The sequence below is a fragment of the Oncorhynchus gorbuscha genome, linkage group LG26 (assembly GCF_021184085.1).
Source record: "Oncorhynchus gorbuscha isolate QuinsamMale2020 ecotype Even-year linkage group LG26, OgorEven_v1.0, whole genome shotgun sequence".
Classification (NCBI taxonomy): domain Eukaryota; kingdom Metazoa; phylum Chordata; class Actinopteri; order Salmoniformes; family Salmonidae; genus Oncorhynchus; species Oncorhynchus gorbuscha.
In genome coordinates this window covers 44012815-44031293 of record NC_060198.1, presented here as the reverse complement: position 1 = coordinate 44031293, position 18479 = coordinate 44012815, and the positions used below count along the sequence as shown (strand labels likewise).

General features: G+C 46.1%; 1 protein-coding gene across 1 annotated transcript in view; it reads left to right on the top strand.

The window, feature by feature from the left end:
• LOC124015263 (voltage-dependent P/Q-type calcium channel subunit alpha-1A-like) overlaps positions 1-18479 on the top strand; it is a 215792-nt gene that overhangs the window by 182777 nt on the left and 14536 nt on the right. The window contains exons 40-44 of the mRNA XM_046330377.1: positions 2643-2757; positions 3435-3542; positions 7243-7346; positions 12737-12840; positions 15066-15201. Of these exons, the coding sequence (XP_046186333.1) occupies positions 2643-2757; positions 3435-3542; positions 7243-7346; positions 12737-12840; positions 15066-15201 (567 nt within the window). The remainder of the gene's footprint in view (positions 1-2642; positions 2758-3434; positions 3543-7242; positions 7347-12736; positions 12841-15065; positions 15202-18479) is intronic.

The following is an 18479-nucleotide window of genomic DNA, read 5'->3' as shown; positions in this document are numbered from 1 at the left end:
CATGTCCCTTCGTAGGCAGATCGCTGTGAGCCTCAGGGGCAGCTAGCAGAACAGTCTGTAGGCACAGAAGATCTCTCTACTGCCAGAACTTACAGTCGCTCAAACCCTCCTTATGCTCCCAGCTGCTCTCCCTACCTACATCTCTGCTAATCCTTACCTCTACCTCGATCTCTAGCATCCCTCTCTCCGCATCTCTCTCTCTCTCTCCGCATCTCTCTCTCTCTTTCTATTCTTCACTTTGCCATTTCTCTATCTTTCTATTTCTCCTTATATTTCTCCCTGCCTCTCTCTCTCTCTCTGCATATCTGCATCTCTCTGCCTTTCTGTCCTCTGTTCATTCATTCCTATCAGCTCAGCTCATCTCTCCTCTCCCTGCCTCTCTCTCTCTCTCTGCATATCTGCATCTCTCTGCCTTTCTGTCCTCTGTTCATTCATTCCTATCAGCTCATCTCTCCTCTCCCTGCCTCTCTCTCTCTGCTTTATCCTCTCTTTTCTCTCCCTTCTTCTCCTCCCTCCATTTTGTCCCTCCGTCCTAACAGCCTCCCTCCTGAAGTGTCCCCTGTAATATAACTCCTCCTTCAGACTTTGACCTCTAACCTTCCGTCCCCCACCACCTCCATCTACTGTGTCTGGGGGTAACCATAGCAGGGCAGTCTTTGAAAATACCTCTCTCCCCTTTCCCTGTGTAAACTGTCATCTGTAGGTGATGACCTTAGTTTGACATTACAAACCCACAGACCCGCCTTCTTGCCCATTCACCTGTCCCCTATCCCCCACCCACCATCACTACCTACCGGCCCAATGAGGGAGGTCAAAACCCTCACACTTGACCTTCACCTCTGACCCACAGGATAATGTCCCCTGTATGTGTAGTGTTAAATTCTCACCCCCACCCTCCTCTGTTCTGTAGAGACAGACAGACAGTAGTCTTCAGGCAGGATGCTGTGTTACAGACTCGACCAGCTTGTGTGGTGGTAGATCTTTCTTTTATTCTATCACTTTCAACCTCTTTTTCTTATCACTCGCTGTTTATATCTCTGATGTCTTTTTTTCTCTCTCATCCTCCAACCTCTTCTCATCCTCCAACTTCTCCCTTCTTTTGCTTTGAAAATGGTCTCTAAAATGCCACTCACAACCAACCCCCCTTTCTCTTTTCAATTATTTTCTGATAACGAGAGGTATTTTTCCCCACCCCCTAACACTTATTGTATAGCCCTCCTCAGGCCTAAGGCAGCGTAACCTAAAACCTCAGCCCATCTTACCTTTAAAAAAATGGCTGCCGTGGTGGCCATCTTGATTTTCTTAGATGAACTTGATCGGCTGAATTCTGTTCTCACGCTCACCTATTAACTCTGTCAGGCCCTGAACCCATTATTCATTGAGAGATCAGAGGATTTGAATAGAGCTTTACAGCTCTATTGTCTCTGTATGACAACAACAGCCCTTCATTTAATATCTCCTATAGATTTAGCACATGTAGTTTCAATGATGTCATATCCTCCTGCCAGTAACCACTACTAAACCCAAACCGATAAACATTATTGTGTTATTAACCCACACAGAGGATGCTTTCTGTGTACGGCCGTGCCGCTGCTTGTCCTGTGAAGCATTATGTGTGTGCACCGCATGTTGCATGGGGGGGACAGGGGAGGATGGGGTATGTGTCACAGGGTTTTGGGGTAGGGGAGCGGAGTGCTTGGCATTGTCTTGCTGCATGTCTGGGATGTCGCCGTGACAACGGTTACTGCGAGCCTGTCTCACACACTCTAACGTCACGTTGTCTGTGTGTGTTGTCTGTGCATGTGCGTGTGTGTGTGTGTGTTGGCTCGTGTCCATTTCTCTTATATTGACAAGACCAGAAGGTGGATAAAGGATAAATGAAAATGATGACGTTCCCCTCCCCCTCCCCCTCACTTTTGGTTTATCGCTTTATGGCCTGGTCTCTGTTGAACTCTGTGAATCTCCAATCCGCTACGGGGAGCTCTGTTAGTGGTAGCCAGCTGTCTGCTCTTACTGATCTAGAATCAGATTAATTTCCCATAATCCTGAACTAAACCATTCAAGGGGAAAATGCACAAAGCTGACATTGGATCAGAGTCTAACTTCATCCTACACCCTCTATCAGAGAAGGCATAAATAATGCTGTGACACTACTGAACCTGTGAGGTCCTCCTAAGTAACACAACAAGAGGAACCAACCAACTCATAGTAATCAGTAGAGGTAGTGTAATGTTAACCTTTTTAACCCTTTGGCTCTCACAGGCTGTAAAGAAACAATGGTATCATTTTCCACCGCCATGAAAGGATCAAATGACTGAAATATCAATGTTTACATCTTTTTGGTACTGACAGTACCAAATAACAACTCAGCTGCCAAACAGCTGCCATAACTGGTGTAGCAGTGCCAATGACACATTGTATAGTTGACAGACAGACGTACAGATTGACAGACAGACTAGAACCTGCTACAAAAAATGACAGAGCTCTCTTTCCTCCCCTTCCCCCTCACCCCCCCCCCCCTCTCCCCAACCCCCTTTCCCTCTCTCCTCACCTGGAGGTTCAGAGCACACCTATACCTCCACTTCCTGGGGGGCGGGCCCTTTTTACTCACCCACCTTCCCCCGATTGTCTCTTTCCAACAGAGGCTGCTGCGGATGGACCTCCCGGTCGCCGACGACAACTCAGTCCACTTCAACTCCACCCTGATGGCCCTGATCCGCACGGCGCTGGACATCAAGATCGCCAAGGGTACGGAAGGTTTGGAACCCCTCTTTCCTCTTTGCCTTTTCACCATCTCTTCCGCCTGTTTCCTGTCTTCCCTAGAACAGAGCAGAGCAGTCTGCTACTGTAAGGTGGTTGTGTATCGTGTGTACCCTGCTGTCGCTGAGACCTACATCGGTCCCTCTGCTTCTCCCACGGTGTCCTAAGTACAGCTCTTTTTCTATAGAGTTTGAATGGTTCTTATTAACCAATAGAATGTAATGTGTACTACCAGCCATACTGTCAGTGTAATAGGGTTTCAAATAGGCTACAGTTCTCATTTGGTAGACTTTGTAGAGTTCTTATGTGAAATAACAATCATAGTTTCAATGTAATTGAGTCTCACTTTATTTGGTTGGCCCAATTAAAGTGAAGATGGCCAGACATTTAATGCCCATGTCTCTGTGTTACATGGCTCATCCACACTATACATTTAAACTGGGAGTCAAAGCTCACCTCTACTAATAAACACATTCTCTTGTGTCTGTGTGTTTTCATGTCTGTGCGTCAATTCTTACACCTCTATGGCTCTGCTGTGTATTTGTATTGATGTGAATGTGTGTGTTTATGTGTGTGTGTTGCTATTAAATGTGTGTGTATACACTGGTGCGTGTGTGTGTGCCTGCTTGTGTGCATGTGCCTGCTTGTGTGTGTGTGTCATTGCGTGTGTGTAGGAGGTGTGGACAAACACCAGATGGATGCAGAGCTGAGGAAAGAGATGATGGCGATTTGGCCCAATCTCTCCCAGAAGACCCTGGACCTCTTAGTCACGCCACATAAGTGTAAGTTGCAGTGTGTTTGGACTGCGACGCGATGCCAGTGTCTGTCTACTTCTTCATGCCACCCGAGGACAGCTTCTCTCAACCAGTCTCCTTCACTGCTGCACCCTCTGATACAGCAGGCACAGCCCCCCCCTCCCACACACACACACACTTATTATGTACACATAGACACATATCCCACCAGTCCAATCCTCGAACACGACACACTTAATTTTGGATCTCCATCTCCAGCCTCCATACACCTCCAACAGCCCTAGCCCCATTTCCCTACAGCAGGCCATGTACCCCATCCCCCAGCCCCAGTCCCCACACACCCATATAGACCTCTTTTCTTTCACCCATATCACACCTCCACCCAACCTAACAACTGTACACAGCAGGCCTCATCCTAAAGGCCCAATGCAATACTTCCAACAGCCCATTCCACTGATTCCAGGCCTGTTCTGTAGGCCCAACATCACGCCTCCACCAGATCCAATACCAGCAGGCTGTCTGCCCAGCTCTGTGCCTGAGATCAGGGGGTGCCTCGCTATAGACCAACTCTCTATAGTAGTCTTTTCACTCCAGGGGTTTAGTTTATACAGTACTACTGTAGGTCAGAACACTCCAGGGGTTTATTTCATACAGTACTACTGTAGGTCAGAACACTCCAGGGGTTTAGTTCATACAGTACTACTGTAGGTCAGAACACTCCAGGGGTTTAGTTCATACAGCACTACTGTAGGTCAGAACACTCCAGGGGTTTAGTTCATACAGCACTACTGTAGGTCAGAACACTCCAGGGGTTTAGTTCATACAGTACTACTGTAGGTCAGAACACTCCAGGGGTTTAGTTCATACAGCACTACTGTAGGTCAGAACACTCCAGGGGTTTAGTTCATACAGTACTACTGTAGGTCAGAACACTCCAGGGGTTTAGTTCATACAGTACTACTGTAGGTCAGAACACTCCAGGGGTTTAGTTCATACAGCACTACTGTAGGTCAGAACACTCCAGGGGTTTAGTTCATACAGTACTACTGTAGGTCAGAACACTCCAGGGGTTTAGTTCATACAGTACTACTGTAGGTCAGAACACTCCAGGGGTTTAGTTCATACAGTACTACTGTAGGTCAGAACACTCCAGGGGTTTAGTTCATACAGCACTACTGTAGGTCAGAACACTCCAGGGGTTTAGTTCATACAGTACTACTGTATGTCAGAACACTCCAGGGGTTTAGTTCATACAGCACTACTGTAGGTCAGAACACTCCAGGGGTTTAGTTCATACAGCACTACTGTAGGTCAGAACACTCCAGGGGTTTAGTTCATACAGCACTACTGTAGGTCAGAACACTCCAGGGGTTTAGTTCATACAGTACTACTGTAGGTCAGAACACTCCAGGGGTTTAGTTCATACAGCACTACTGTAGGTCAGAACACTCCAGGGGTTTAGTTCATACAGTACTACTGTAGGTCAGAACACTCCAGGGGTTTAGTTCATACAGTACTACTGTAGGTCAGAACACTCCAGGGGTTTAGTTCATACAGCACTACTGTAGGTCAGAACACTGGCTGTTATGCATGTTGGAGAAATACATACAGGAGTAGAAGGAATGCACAAGTGCCAAAGCACTAGTTGCTATGTAGATATTAGACGTATTTTATATGAAAGGAAGCATGATTTACAGTATAGGTAAAGGCATCTGGGTCAGGTGTGTTATAGCTACTCACCAGATTGCTAATTGTACCACATTTGACCAGAATGCACAGGCTTCTGTGCCCTGCTAATAACGTTCAAACCAAATTGAAATAAAATGTGTGGCAAATTAGCATGCTGGTAAACGGTGTACAGAAATGGCCAATAGCATAATGCTGGTAAACGGTGTACAGAAATGGCCAATAGCATAATGCTGGTAAACGGTGTACAGAAATGGCCAATAGCATAATGCTGGTAAACGGTGTACAGAAATGGCCAATAGCATAATGCTGGTAAACGTTGTACAGAAATGGCCAATAGCATAATGCTGGTAAACGGTGTACAGAAATGGCCAATAGCATAATGCTGGTAAACGGTGTACAGAAATGGCCAATAGCATAATGCTGGTAAACGGTGTACAGAAATGGCCAATAGCATAATGCTGGTAAACGGTGTACAGAAATGGCCAATAGCATAATGCTGGTAAACTGTGTACAGAAATGGCCAATAGCATAATGCTGGTAAACGGTGTACAGAAATGGCCAATAGCATAATGCTGGTAAACGGTGTACAGAAATGGCCAATAGCATAATGCTGGTAAACGGTGTACAGAAATGGCCAATAGCATAATGCTGATAAACGGTGTACAGAAATGACCAATAGCATAATGCTGATAAACGGTGTACAGAAATGGCCAATAGCATAATGCTGATAAACGGTGTACAGAAATGGCCAATAGCATAATGCTGATAAACGGTGTACAGAAATGGCCAATAGCATAATGCTGATAAACGGTGTACAGAAATGGCCAATAGCATAATGCTGATAAACGGTGTACAGAAATGACCAATAGCATAATGCTGATAAACGGTGTACAGAAATGGCCAATAGCATAATGCTGATAAACGGTGTACAGAAATGGCCAATAGCATAATGCTGATAAACGGTGTACAGAAATGGCCAATAGCATAATGCTGATAAACGGTGTACAGAAATGACCAATAGCATAATGCTGGTAAACGGTGTACAGAAATGGCCAATAGCATAATGCTGGTAAACGGTGTACAGAAATGGCCAATAGCATAATGCTGGTAAACGGTGTACAGAAATGGCCAATAGCATAATGCTGGTAAACGGTGTACAGAAATGGCCAATAGCATAATGCTGGTAAACGGTGTACAGAAATGGCCAATAGCATAATGCTGATAAACGGTGTACAGAAATGACCAATAGCATAATGCTGATAAACGGTGTACAGAAATGGCCAATAGCATAATGCTGATAAACGGTGTACAGAAATGGCCAATAGCATAATGCTGATAAACGGTGTACAGAAATGACCAATAGCATAATGCTGGTAAACGGTGTACAGAAATGACCAATAGCATAATGCTGACAAACACACTTTTTTGAACTGGACCTTAGGCCAATTTATTGTGAAGACGTGATCTGCTGTAGAAACCTGGAAATGACTCTCTTTCAAAGACTGTTATTGCACTTTTTTCTATTCTGAAGCTCTGTTTTGTTTATGTGTTTGGAGATAACAAAGTACAAGGTCCAAATTGAACTTAGTACAACATGTCCACCTTCTATTGAGAAGTAGAGGGGGAACCATCGTTCCTGCCTCAGAATATCAAAACAGCCCCAGCAGTTCTGTTGGTACTGTCCAGTCCTCTACCAGGTCCCCCATCTACACAATGAAGTGGTCTTGAGTCTTGTCTTCTGATTGAAGACCATCAGTCAGTAGAAAAACAGATATGTCTAGAAAAGATGTAAAGAAAGACAGACTACAGTTAACCAGAGAAAGAGAAAATGTGACACATGATCATTTTTTAGTCCGAGTCTGTTTGTGAAAAGACTATCAGCTCTGTGTTCGTGTATATGTGTGTATTTGCCAGTGTGAGTGTGTGTCTCTCTCTCTCTCTGTGTGCGTGCCTCGTCCCCTCTACTCCCATCCCTCTCGCTCAGGGTCCCATACGTAGTGGTCTAATCGTGCAGGGTAACTTGTCCCTCTCTCAGCAGCAACAGACCTGACGGTGGGGAAGATCTACGCTGCCATGATGATCATGGAGTACTACAGGCAGAGCAAGGCCAAGCGCTCTCAGGCGCGGCTAGAGGCGGAGCAGGTACAACTACTGTCCCTAGGAACCATCCCCAAACCTTCAGACCACTGAGACCGACTGAGGGCAGAGTCAGACCGACTGAGGGCAGAGTCAGACCGACTGAGGGCAGAGTCAGACCGACTGAGGGCAGAGTCAGACCGACTGAGGGCAGAGTCAGACCGACTGAGGGCAGAGTCAGACCGACTGAGGGCAGAGTCAGACCGACTGAGGGCAGAGTCAGACCGACTGAGGGCAGAGTCAGACCGACTGAGGGCAGAGTCAGACCGACTGAGGGCAGAGTCAGACTGCTGTGCCGCTAGTACAGGGGTCAAAGCAGAGCTGTGACAACCCATAACCACGCCCACCCACAGTCTTACTATAGCATTTACTTACTACGTTATTGTAAGGTCACTTGTTATCATTGACCTCACCTGGCTAAAGGTTAGAGGTCAAAGGTTAGAGGACCATTGTCATTGGGTTATCCCACTCTTTGTCTTGCCTCTGTGTTCTTCCATCCTCCCTTCCTTCCTAGTCGGTATAAAACTCTGTGAGGCCCTCTGGTGGACAAAGTATGTCACTGGTCCATGTTATATTACATTTTTACATATTATATTATTGCTAGAGCATCTATACAGAAAACCAGCTGATTATATTTCAAGCACAGTTATATAATTCTGAATCACAATTATTTCTAAAGAATAGGCACTTTTCTTGCTATAGAGAACCCTCTCGGTCATCTTTGAATTGGTTTGGGCTGGATGTCTTTGTCACAGCTCCGGATGGTGAAGACTGTACAATGTTAATGTACATTCGTCACATAAGCCTGTTCCTCTTTATCCTCCCTTTCCCTGGCTGTGAATCCACTGCTGGTGATGATGATGATGCTTGTCTTCCCAAGCCTTTTAGCCACACCCTGGCTTTGGACTGTTGCCCTACACCCTGGACTGTAGCATTGCACTGTAGCCCCCTATTCCCTGTTGACAGAGAGAATGCATATACCACCAATACAATGGATCTTGTGTTTATGTAGTCACATGTGAAGCCACTGACGATAAAACGTTCAAATTGTAGCAGTATTTGTAACACAGTTACAGAAACATTTTAAGTGTAAAGTAAAAGATGACGTTTTAAATTACGGAGATGTTTTTATTTTGTTTTATTTGTATTTCTCACGCACACACATACACGGTTTCCTATTTTACAGACAGAGTCCTACTCCTCCTCTCCTCCTACTTCTCCTCTCTCACTGCACTCTAAGCATGCCACTTTCCCTGCTCTGCTATGGCCTCCTGCTACCACTCTCTATACACAACTCTCAGCCATGTCAATTCCTCATGACTTCATTTCTGCCATCTGGCATTCCTACCTTGTAGGATAGCACAAGAAAGAGGTTGGCCTTGAAGGGATAGTCACTAAATTCAAAGTTTAAACAGTGATCCTCTTTTTCTCTGACACATGATGTGAAGGGCGTGAGAGAGGCAGGATATTGAAAGATCTAGGAGTTAGTTGAGAGAGTCTGGCTCTGTCTGAGCTTTAAAAACTGACCTCAAACCTCCCTTAATCATGTGTATAGATTTGTATACGTACATGCTTTTTGAAGAGTTGGTTGGATGGGACCTACAGTATGAGTCAGGGGATAGTTTGATTGGACAAGTCACAGGAACACCTCAGGAACATGATGGAGCTATCTAAGAAGGATACCATCTAAACAACTGTAGAAACCACCCTCTATCACCTGTCAAACTACAATGGAAGACTCATAAGACAAGCTGAGAAGACTCCAGAGTTGGTCACCCAATACTTAGTCAAGTCGTTGAACATTTGACCGTGGCCATGTCATATCCTTGGTCTTCATTCACAACCACAACCATACCACCCAGCTGGTCCTCGTGCTTTTACTCTAATGCTCCCAAGGTGTACTTACCCGTGACCACAAACATGTACAGAGGACAAACACTCACACACTGACGTTTCTTGGGCAACAAATGTTATCAAACTTTTCAGACTCTTCAGCATGCTCACATGACATGTCACAGCCCGATGACGATAATTGATGGTGTCACTGCAAAATCCTCATCCAATCGTCGCCCATCCTGCTCTCCAGCCAATGTCTGCTCTGCCACCCTTTACCCCTACATATCCTCTCCCCTCTCCCGTGTACCCCTCTCTATACCTCCTCTTACTGAGCTGCCCCTCACTCTCCTCCCCCTTGCACCCCCACCTCTCTTCCCCTCCTTCCCAACCCCCACCCCTGCTGCTACTTGCTTACAGAAGGACAGGAGGAGTGGACTTCCCTCCTCCTTGCACCCCCACCTCTCTTCCCCTCCTTCCCAACCCCCACCCCTGCTGCTACTTGCTTACAGAAGGACAGGAGGAGTGGACTTCCCTCCTCCTTGCACCCCCACCTCTCTTCCCCTCCTTCCCAACCCCCACCCCTGCTGCTACTTGCTTACAGAAGGACAGGAGGAGTGGACTTCCCTCCCCTTGCACCCCCACCTCTCTTCCCCTCCTTCCCAACCCCCACCCCTGCTGCTACTTGCTTACAGAAGGACAGGAGGAGTGGACTTCCCTCCCCCTTGCACCCCCACCTCTCTTCCCCTCCTTCCCAACCCCCACCCCTGCTGCTACTTGCTTACAGAAGGACAGGAGGAGTGGACTTCCCTCCCCTTGCACCCCCACCTCTCTTCCCCTCCTTCCCAACCCCCACCCCTGCTGCTACTTGCTTACAGAAGGACAGGAGGAGTGGACTTCCCTCCTCCTTGCACCCCCACCTCTCTTCCCCTCCTTCCCAACCCCCACCCCTGCTGCTACTTGCTTACAGAAGGACAGGAGGAGTGGACTTCCCTCCTCCTTGCACCCCCACCTCTCTTCCCCTCCTTCCCAACCCCCACCCCTGCTGCTACTTGCTTACAGAAGGACAGGAGGAGTGGACTTCCTTCCCCCTTGCACCCCCACCTCTCTTCCCCTCCTTCCCAACCCCCACCCCTGCTGCTACTTGCTTACAGAAGGACAGGAGGAGTGGACTTCCCTCCTCCTTGCACCCCCACCTCTCTTCCCCTCCTTCCCAACCCCCACCCCTGCTGCTACTTGCTTACAGAAGGACAGGAGGAGTGGACTTCCCTCCTCCTTGCACCCCCACCTCTCTTCCCCTCCTTCCCAACCCCCACCCCTGCTGCTACTTGCTTACAGAAGGACAGGAGGAGTGGACTTCCCTCCCCTTGCACCCCCACCTCTCTTCCCCTCCTTCCCAACCCACACCCCTGCTGCTACTTGCTTACAGAAGGACAGGAGGAGTGGACTTCCCTCCCCTTGCACCCCCACCTCTCTTCCCCTCCTTCCCAACCCCCACCCCTGCTGCTACTTGTTTACAGAAGGACAGGAGGAGTGGACTTCCCTCCCCTTGCACCCCCACCTCTCTTCCCCTCCTTCCCAACCCCCACCCCTGCTGCTACTTGCTTACAGAAGGACAGGAGGAGTGGACTTCCCTCCTCCTTGCACCCCCACCTCTCTTCCCCTCCTTCCCAACCCCCACCCCTGCTGCTACTTGCTTACAGAAGGACAGGAGGAGTGGACTTCCCTCCCCCTTGCATCATCTCAGACAGTATTATTACCATAGTGTTAGATAAGGAGAGACATAGTGAAGGGTAGCATCCTTCCCAGTGATGAGCGTTTCTTCCCTGCATGATTCCAGGTAGAGCTTGTTGCCATAGATAAGCATGTGCATCATGATGTGACACGAGGGGTGGGACATGAAGAATGGGAATACCTTTGCTTCGAACAGTTCAGGTTCGGACAAGAACTGTTCCAAGTGTTTAGAAATGACGATTGGACAAATATTGTTTGGAAAAATATTTGTGCTATTTCCTTGTATGACCTGGAACCTTTGTGATCCATCCACTTTAAACTTGACCCTCCATGGCTCGTGAAATCCTTAAACCAAAACAGCTACTTACCATTGATAATCCGTTCCAGCTAGCAAGTATATACAGGCCCAGGAGTGGCCCACTGCCGGCACGGTTTATGGCCCACAGCTGGAAACCAAATGCGGCCCAACAACATTTTGCCCAGATATCTTACGGACATAAAAGTAGCAGTTGGTCAGTTTTAAGTGGATGTGTAAAAACTGAATGACACTATATGTGGTTATTTTCACCTACACTAAGAAAAACAGGTGCTATCCAGAACCTAAAAGAGTTCTTAAGCTGTCCCCATAGGATAACCATTTGATGAACCCTTTTTGGTTCCAGATGTAACCCTTTTGGTTCCAGGTAGAACCCCTTTGGGTTCTATGTAAAATCCCTTCTACAAAGGGTTCTGCCTGGAACCCAAAACAGTTGTTCCTGGAAGCGAAAATGATTTTCCTATGGGGACATCCAAAGAACCCTTTGGAACCCTTTTTTCTAAGAGTATGTTCCCAACAGGTCTACTCCCAGTCCTCGTCTTCCTCTCTCTTTTTCATCCTTCCTCTGTCCCTCTTTGTGTCCCCTTTCTCTCTCGATATTCACTCACATGGACTTCTACCTCTATTCTTTCCTTTTCTCATCCTCTCCTCCTCTCTTCCTTTCTCTATTACCATTTTTATATTATTTCCTGACTATTCGCCCTCCTCTCCTTATGTGTCAATGTCTGTTTTCAACCGAGACTTTGAATGTTCTCTTCCTGATGGATCTGTCCATTGGTTTTGCACTGATGTTCTGCCTTGTTCAACTCTTCCTTATTCCCTCCCTGGTCTTGCTGTTCTACTGCTCTAATGGATTGTTGGACTGGCTCAAACTCCACCCACCGACTCTCATTTCCTGGTTGCCGATAGTGATCATTTAGCTGCTTGAGGTCAAATGGGGGTCAAAAGTCAAGGTTGAAATCCAATCAGGTCGAGAGGTAAACACTGTCCATCCTGTCGATTGGGTTGTGTATTGAATAGCACCCTTTTCATGTTATAGCGCACTTCTTTTGAATCAAAGCCTAGGTGAAAATCATAAATAGTGTCATTTGAGATGTATTCCTATGAGCAACATGCAAATTGTCTGATCAGATAAAAAATACTGTAGACAAAGACCTTAATTAATGCCAGACAAATCCAGACCTCTTTGTAGTGTCCAACGGAAGACTTCCAAATCCATAGCTAGGTACTGTATACTGTAGGTCATATACAGTGGCTATGGCTCTGGTTAATTCCCTTCATTCATGGTGACCTGGAAGTAGATGATTCATTGGCATGAGCCTTCCATTCTCACATTTACAGCAGGACTCCAACTCCCCTCCCAGAATGCGCTCTGGCTCAGTCAGCCCCTGCTGACTGAAACCCTCCCTCCTCCCTGGATGCTGTGACCTGCTCTGAACTCACTTTCTTTTCCACCTTCCCCATTTCCTGTATGTCTACCTTAAAGCCGGCGGCCATGTTGTATCTCACACAGAATCGAACGACATTACTGTTTCAGCGTGTGGAGCCGTCCTCCCCCATCCAGGACGGGCCTCTCAGCCTCCCTCCTACCCAACCGGCAGATCCCATCAACAGCCTGTGAGTAGACCCCTGTCCACCCCCTCCAACTCTCTCTCTGGGTCTCTCTCTCTGTCCTCTCCCTCTCTCTCTGTTTTCTCTCTCCCTCTTTCTCTGCAGCCAGAGGGAGGATGGGTAGTGGCTCCACAGGTGGAGTGTCATCCACGAGAAGGAGAAGCAGGACGACACGCTGGGCGGACACGCCTCACGTGTAGAGGACCTGTGTGTGTATGTGTGTGTGTAGTGTGTTCAGAAAGGCTGGTGTATGGGTTTGTGGGGGTGAGGGCATTCAGTTAGCCTCATACAAGCGCTGAATGCAAGGGTCTGATGAAGGTGATGTATATGGAGCCTGGTTTGTGTGTATGCATGCGTGTGTCCGTCTTTACCTATCCGTGTGTATGCAGTGCCTTGCGAAAGTATTCGGCCCCCTTGAACTTTGCGACCTTTTGCCACATTTCAGGCTTCAAACATAAAGATATAAAACTGTATTTTTTTTTTGTGAAGAATCAACAACAAGTGGGACACAATCATGAAGTGGAACGACATTTATTGGATATTTCAAACTTTTTTAACAAATCAAAAACTAAAAAATTGGGCGTGCAAAATTATTCAGCCCCCTTAAGTTAATACTTTGTAGCGCCACCTTTTGCTGCGATTACAGCTGTATGTCTCTATCAGTTTTGCACATCGAGAGACTGAAATTTTTTCCTATTCCTCCTTGCAAAACAGCTCGAGCTCAGTGAGGTTGGATGGAGAGCATTTGTGAACAGCAGTTTTCAGTTCTTTCCACAGATTCTCGATTGGATTCAGGTCTGAACTTTGACTTGGCCATTCTAACACCTGGATATGTTTATTTTTGAACCATTCCATTGTAGATTTTGCTTTATGTTTTGGATCATTGTCTTGTTGGAAGACAAATCTCCATCCCAGTCTCAGGTCTTTTGCAGACTCCATCAGGTTTTCTTCCAGAATGGTCCTGTATTTGGCTCCATCCATCTTCCCATCAATTTTAACCAACTTCCATGTCCCTGCTGAAGAAAAGCAGGCCAAAACCATGATGCTGCCACCACCATGTTTGACAGTGGGGATGGTGATTCAGGGTGATGAGCTGTGTTGCTTTTACGCCAAACATAACGTTTTGCATTGTTGCCAAAAAGTTCAATTTTGGTTTCATCTGACCAGAGCACCTTCTTCAACATGTTTGGTGTGTCTCCCAGGTGGCTTGTGGCAAACTTTAAACGACACTTTTTATGGATATCTTTAAGAAATGGCTTTCTTCCTGCCACTCTTCCATAAAGGCCAGATTTGTGCAATATACGACTGATTGTTGTCCTATGGACAGAGTCTCCCACCTCAGCTGTAGATCTCTGCAGTTCATCCAGAGTGATCATGGGCCTCTTGGCTGCATCTCTGATCAGTCTTCTCCTTGTATGAGCTGAAAGTTTAGAGGGACGGCCAGGTCTTGGTAGATTTGCAGTGGTCTGATACTCCTTCCATTTCAATATTATCGCTTGCACAGTGCTCCTTGGGATGTTTAAAGCTTGGGAAATCTTTTTGTATCCAAATCCGGCTATAAACTTCTTCACAGCAGTATCTCGGACCTGCCTGGTGTGTTCCTTGTTCTTCATGATGCTCTCTGCGCTTTTAACGGACCTCTGAGACTATCACAGGGCATGTGCATTTATACGGAGACTTGATTACACACAGGTGGATTGTATTTATCATCATTAGTCATTTAGGTCAACATTGGATCATTCAGAGATCCTCACTGAACTTCTGGAGAGAGTTTGCTGCACTGAAAGTAAAGGGGCTGAATAATTTTGCACGCCCAATTTTTCAGTTTTTGATTTGTTACAAAAAGTTTGAAATATCCAATAAATGTCGTTCCACTTCATGATTGTGTCCCACTTGTTGTTGATTCTTCACAAAAAAATACAGTTTTATATCTTTATGTTTGAAGCCTGAAATGTGGCAAAAGTTCGCAAAGTTCAAGGGGGCCGAATACTTTCGCAAGGCACTGTATATGTCCCGGGTCTGACTGTGTGTGTGTTGTAGACCAGTGGACGGATGGGGTGTGTGTGTGTGTGTGTGTGTGTGTGTGTGTGTGTGTGTGTGTGTGTGTGTGTGTGTGTGTGTGTGTGTGTGTGTGTGTGTGTGTGTGTGTGTGTGTGTGTGTGTGTGTGTGTGTGTGTGTGTGTGTGTGTGTGTGTGTGCAAGGGGCCTGTCTGACTGTCTGTGTGTTGTAGACCGGTGGAGGGGGGGGTTCCAGAGAGCCAGTCGTGGGTGACAGTGCGGGCTCAGGAGATGTCCCAGAGAGTAGGCAGCTGGAGTCCTGAGGGACAGCACTCTGAGGATGGCCTGGACAGCAGGCATAACTCGCAGGTAACACATACACACAGGTGCGCACACACACACACACACCAGCATCCAGAAGAATCCCTGGACAACAGACATAACTCAGAAGTGTATATACACGCACATGCATACGCACAAATACAGATCAATACAGTACGTGCATGTAACATGTACAGTATGTCATTGCACACAAGAACACACTAATAAATGGTTCCCAGTAAACATGAAATAGTGATTTTCTTTCATGCTATTCATGTTTCATGTTGTCTGAACATCCACATCATTTCATTGGACTGGTTCATATAGAGCTGGTGTCCTGGTGCTCTTTCCTTACAGGGTATTTAGGGTCATCATTGTTGAATCAGCTCGTACACAGAGTCACTGCTGGCTCTGTTTTATTCCTGCCTATTGTCCAATTCCATATGGTCCCTACAGCTCCTCTCCCCTATAGGCACTTAGACAGATCTGAAAGGTCTATAGGTGTAAGCAATACAGCACATTCATCTAATGGCTTTGAGTCATTACTAATCCTTTCAGATCTAGTTAGTTATTGGGAAAATGTGAACATGATGGTTTCCCTATAACCTGCCCTGATTGGCTATGCCTGCTTAAACCCTCCCACCATTCACATCCCATACCCATCTATCCCCCTCAGCCCCCAAACCCACAACCTCCAAGCCCTAATCCCCCAAGCCCTCAGCCCCCAAACCATCATCACCCAAGCCCTAAATAACATAATATTATCAAAATCTAAATCCGTCTGTTTTTGTTGTATTGGCTGCGTCTCAATCCTTGGGATACGCCATGTCGGCCATGTCGGCCTTCTGCATTTGCGGTGGAAAGTGGCAGAACTACAACACTGTTTGTCAGACCAGGAGACATCCCGAAAATCGGTCTTCTCACGAAAACGTCTATAAGCGTCCAAATGATGGTGTTCTCCGTTTTTCCACAAGTGTCACTGGACCTGTCTGAAAGTAACCCAGTACCGGTTTAAAAAAGGAATTGAAGTATGCTATATATATACAAAAGTATTTGAACACCTCTTCAAATTACTGGATTCGGCTGTTTCAGCCAAACCCGTTGCTGACAGGTGTATAAAATCAAGCACACAGCCATGCAATCTCCATAGACAAACATTGGCAGTAGAATGGCCTTGCTGAAGAGCTAAGTGACTTTCAACGTGGCACCGTCATAGGATGCGACCTTTCAAACAAGTCAGTTCGTCAAATTTCTTCCCTGCTAGAGCTGCTCTGGTCAACTGTAAGTGCTGTTATTGTGAAGTGGCAATGTCTAGGAGCAACAATGGCTCAGCCGCAAAGTGGTAGGCCACACAAGCTCACAGAACGGGACCGCCGAGTGCTGACGCGTGTAGCACGTAAAACTTGTCTGTCCTCGGTTGCATCAAGTTCCAAACGGATTCTGGAAGCAACGTCAGCACAAGAACTGTTCATTTTTTTTATTATTGTTATTTTTTTATTTGTTTTAGGGTGTAGATCAGCTTTAATATTCCAGATAGATTGTAGCTTCCATCAATGTAATTGTATGCATCAGTTCCAATCCTCCATATGTTTTGGGTGAAAGGTTCGGTTTGGACACACCTACTCATTCAAGGGTTTTTCTTTATTTTTACTAGACATCAAAACTATGAAATAGCACATATGAAATAATGTAGTAACCAGAAAAGTGTTAAACCAATCAAAATACATTTAAGATTGTTCAAAGTAGCCATCACATGCCTTGATGACAGCTTTGCACTCTCTTGGCATTCTCTCAACCAGCTCCATGAGGTAGTCACTTGGAATGCTTTTCCAGTAGTCTTGAAGGAGTTTCCACATATGCTGAGCACTTGTTGGCTGCTTTTCTTTTACTCTGTGGTCCAACCCGTCCCAAACCATTTCAATTGGGTTGAGGTCGGGTGATTGTGGAGGCCAGGTCATCTGATGAAACACTCCATCACTCTCATTCTTGTCAAACAGCCCTTACACAGCCTGGAGTTGTGTTTTGGGACATTGTCATGTTGAAAAACAAATGATAGTCCCACTAAGCGCAAACCAGATGGGAGAGCATATCGCTGCAGAATGCTGTGGTAGCCATGCTGGTTAAGTGTGCCTTGAATTCTAAATAAATCACAGACAGTGTCACCATCAAAGCAACCCCACAACATCACACCTCCTCCTCCATGCTTCATGGAGGGAACCACACATGCACAGATCATCTGTTCACCTGCTCTGCATCTCACAAAGACCAAACATCTCCAATTTGGACTCATCAGACCAAAGGACAGATTTCCACCGCTCTAATGTCCATTGCTCGTGTTTCTTGGCCCAAGCAAGTCTCTACTTGTTATTGGTGTCCTTTAGTAGTGGTTTCTTTGCAGCAATTCGACCCTAAAGGCCTGATTCACACAGTCTCCTCTGAAAAGTTGATGTTGAGATATGTGTCTTATTTGAACTCTGTGAAGCATTTATTTGGGTTGCAATTTCTGAGAATGGTAACTCTAATGAAATTATCCTCTGCAGCAGAGGTAACTCTGGGTTTCCATTCCTGTGGAGATCCTCATGAGAGCCAGTTTCATCATAGCGCTTAATGGTTCTTGCGACTGCACTTGAAGAAACATTCAAAGTTCTTGACATTTTCTTAATTGACTGATCTTCATGTCTTAAAGTAATGATGAACTGTCATTTCTCTTTACTTATTAGAGCTGTTCTTGCAATAATATGGACTTGGTCTTTTACCAAATAGGGCTATCTTCTTTATACCATCCCTACTTTGTCACAACACAACTGATTTGCTCAAATACATTAAGAAAGAAAATAAATTCCATAAATTTACTTTTACCAAGGCACATCTGTTAGTTAACCTTATATGAAATGCATTCCAGATGGCTACCTCATGAAGCTGGTTGAGAGAATGCCAAACGTGTGCAAAGCTGTCATCAAGGCAAAGGGTGGCTACTTTAAAGTATCTCAAATATAAAATATATTTTGATTTGATTCACACTTTTTTTGGGCTACTACATGATTCCATATATGTTATTTCATAGTTTTGATGTCTTCACTATTATTCTGCAATGTAGAAAATAGTAAAAATAAAGAAAAAACTTGAGTGGGTGTGTCCGAACCCTGCACCAAAGCCCCCTGTACCTAAGCCACCTGTACTGAAGCCCCCTGTACCGAAGTCCCTTGTACCTAAGCCACCTGTACTGAAGCCCCCCTGTACCGAAACCACCTGCACCGAAGCCCCCTGTACCGAAGCCCCCTGCAACGTAGCCCCTTGCATCGAAGCCCCTATACCGAAGCCACCTG